A 1,002-nucleotide genomic window follows, 5' to 3' on the forward strand; every position below is an offset into this window, starting at 1 on the left:
GGGGCTGGGGGTTCTTGTAGGGTGTAAGTGGTGGTGGTTGAGGGCGTGCTGGGACTGCTGTTGTTCGTCATGTAAGGCGACGTGTAGGGCGAGCTGTTGTAATACTGAGCGTACTGACCCTGGCCAAAGGCAGGATAGCCCGGGTACTCCTGTGAAGAGATGCGTACTTAGGTGGAAAACTGGCAACGTTTTGATTTTTTTTTTTCTATTCTGGTGGAGTAATATGAGATATGCCCTTCACCGTTATTGCTACTTTACCGCACAGATTCCAAAAAACATAAATGCGAACACATGTCAGCTCTCTCCCACATCTGGACAAGCATCTCTTTTGTGTGTATGTGCTTTCCCCTCTGTGCCACAGGACATATGTGAGAGGCGGTACGGGAGGTAATCCAGCGGACAAGGCGTGCGACATCCAGAGTGATTTATGCTCAAATGTGTCCCGGCTGAAATGTAACATGGTGAAAGTCTGCTGTTGCAATCGATCAGCAGCAAGAGGATCCCAAAAAAAAAAAAAATCTGTCAGTCGTACCTGTTGTGTGCTGTTGAAGCCTGTCGAGTTCGTTAAGGAGTTGTTTCCACCGTATAATCCTGACGTTGTCGTGAACGTACCGCCTAGGAAGAGGAAAATGTTGGAGCTTTGAGTTACATAAGCATTACATCGTCGCTGTCCTGTGGAAAAAACACCTATGTCCATTTTGGTCATTTTTTTCCATAGATGGGATGTCCGAAATGCGGACATCCCATTGACAGATCACAAAAAGTGGAGCTGACTCGCAGCTCCAATCACTGACTTGTGGTCTTCCTCAGGGATCACTCTTTTGCCTCTTGCTGTTTTTACTTAAATGATCTATGTATGATTTTAAAAACGCCATACTTCATTGGACATGCAGATGACGCTAGCGTTTAGTTTTATGGTAGTGAATATCTGTTGCGGAAAGGATTATACCACAGTGGTAGGCGGTGTTGGTGGTGGGGTGGGGGGGGCATGGGGGCCCAGGG

General features: G+C 47.1%; 1 protein-coding gene and 1 long non-coding RNA gene across 2 annotated transcripts in view; one reads left to right on the plus strand and one right to left on the minus strand.

Moving 5' to 3' along the window:
* The window catches only part of eya1 (EYA transcriptional coactivator and phosphatase 1), a 44,228-nt gene that overhangs the window by 23,839 nt on the left and 19,387 nt on the right, over positions 1-1,002 (minus strand). Inside the window, exon 9 of the mRNA XM_019866297.1 lies at positions 533-615. Within this exon, the coding sequence (XP_019721856.1) occupies positions 533-615 (83 nt within the window). The remainder of the gene's footprint in view (positions 1-532; positions 616-1,002) is intronic.
* LOC109513697 (uncharacterized) overlaps positions 1-1,002 on the plus strand; it is a 49,664-nt gene that overhangs the window by 9,534 nt on the left and 39,128 nt on the right. The window lies entirely within an intron of this gene.

This window comes from Hippocampus comes, unplaced genomic scaffold (assembly GCF_001891065.2).
Source record: "Hippocampus comes isolate QL1 unplaced genomic scaffold, H_comes_QL1_v1.1 scaffold3, whole genome shotgun sequence".
Lineage (NCBI taxonomy): Eukaryota > Metazoa > Chordata > Actinopteri > Syngnathiformes > Syngnathidae > Hippocampus > Hippocampus comes.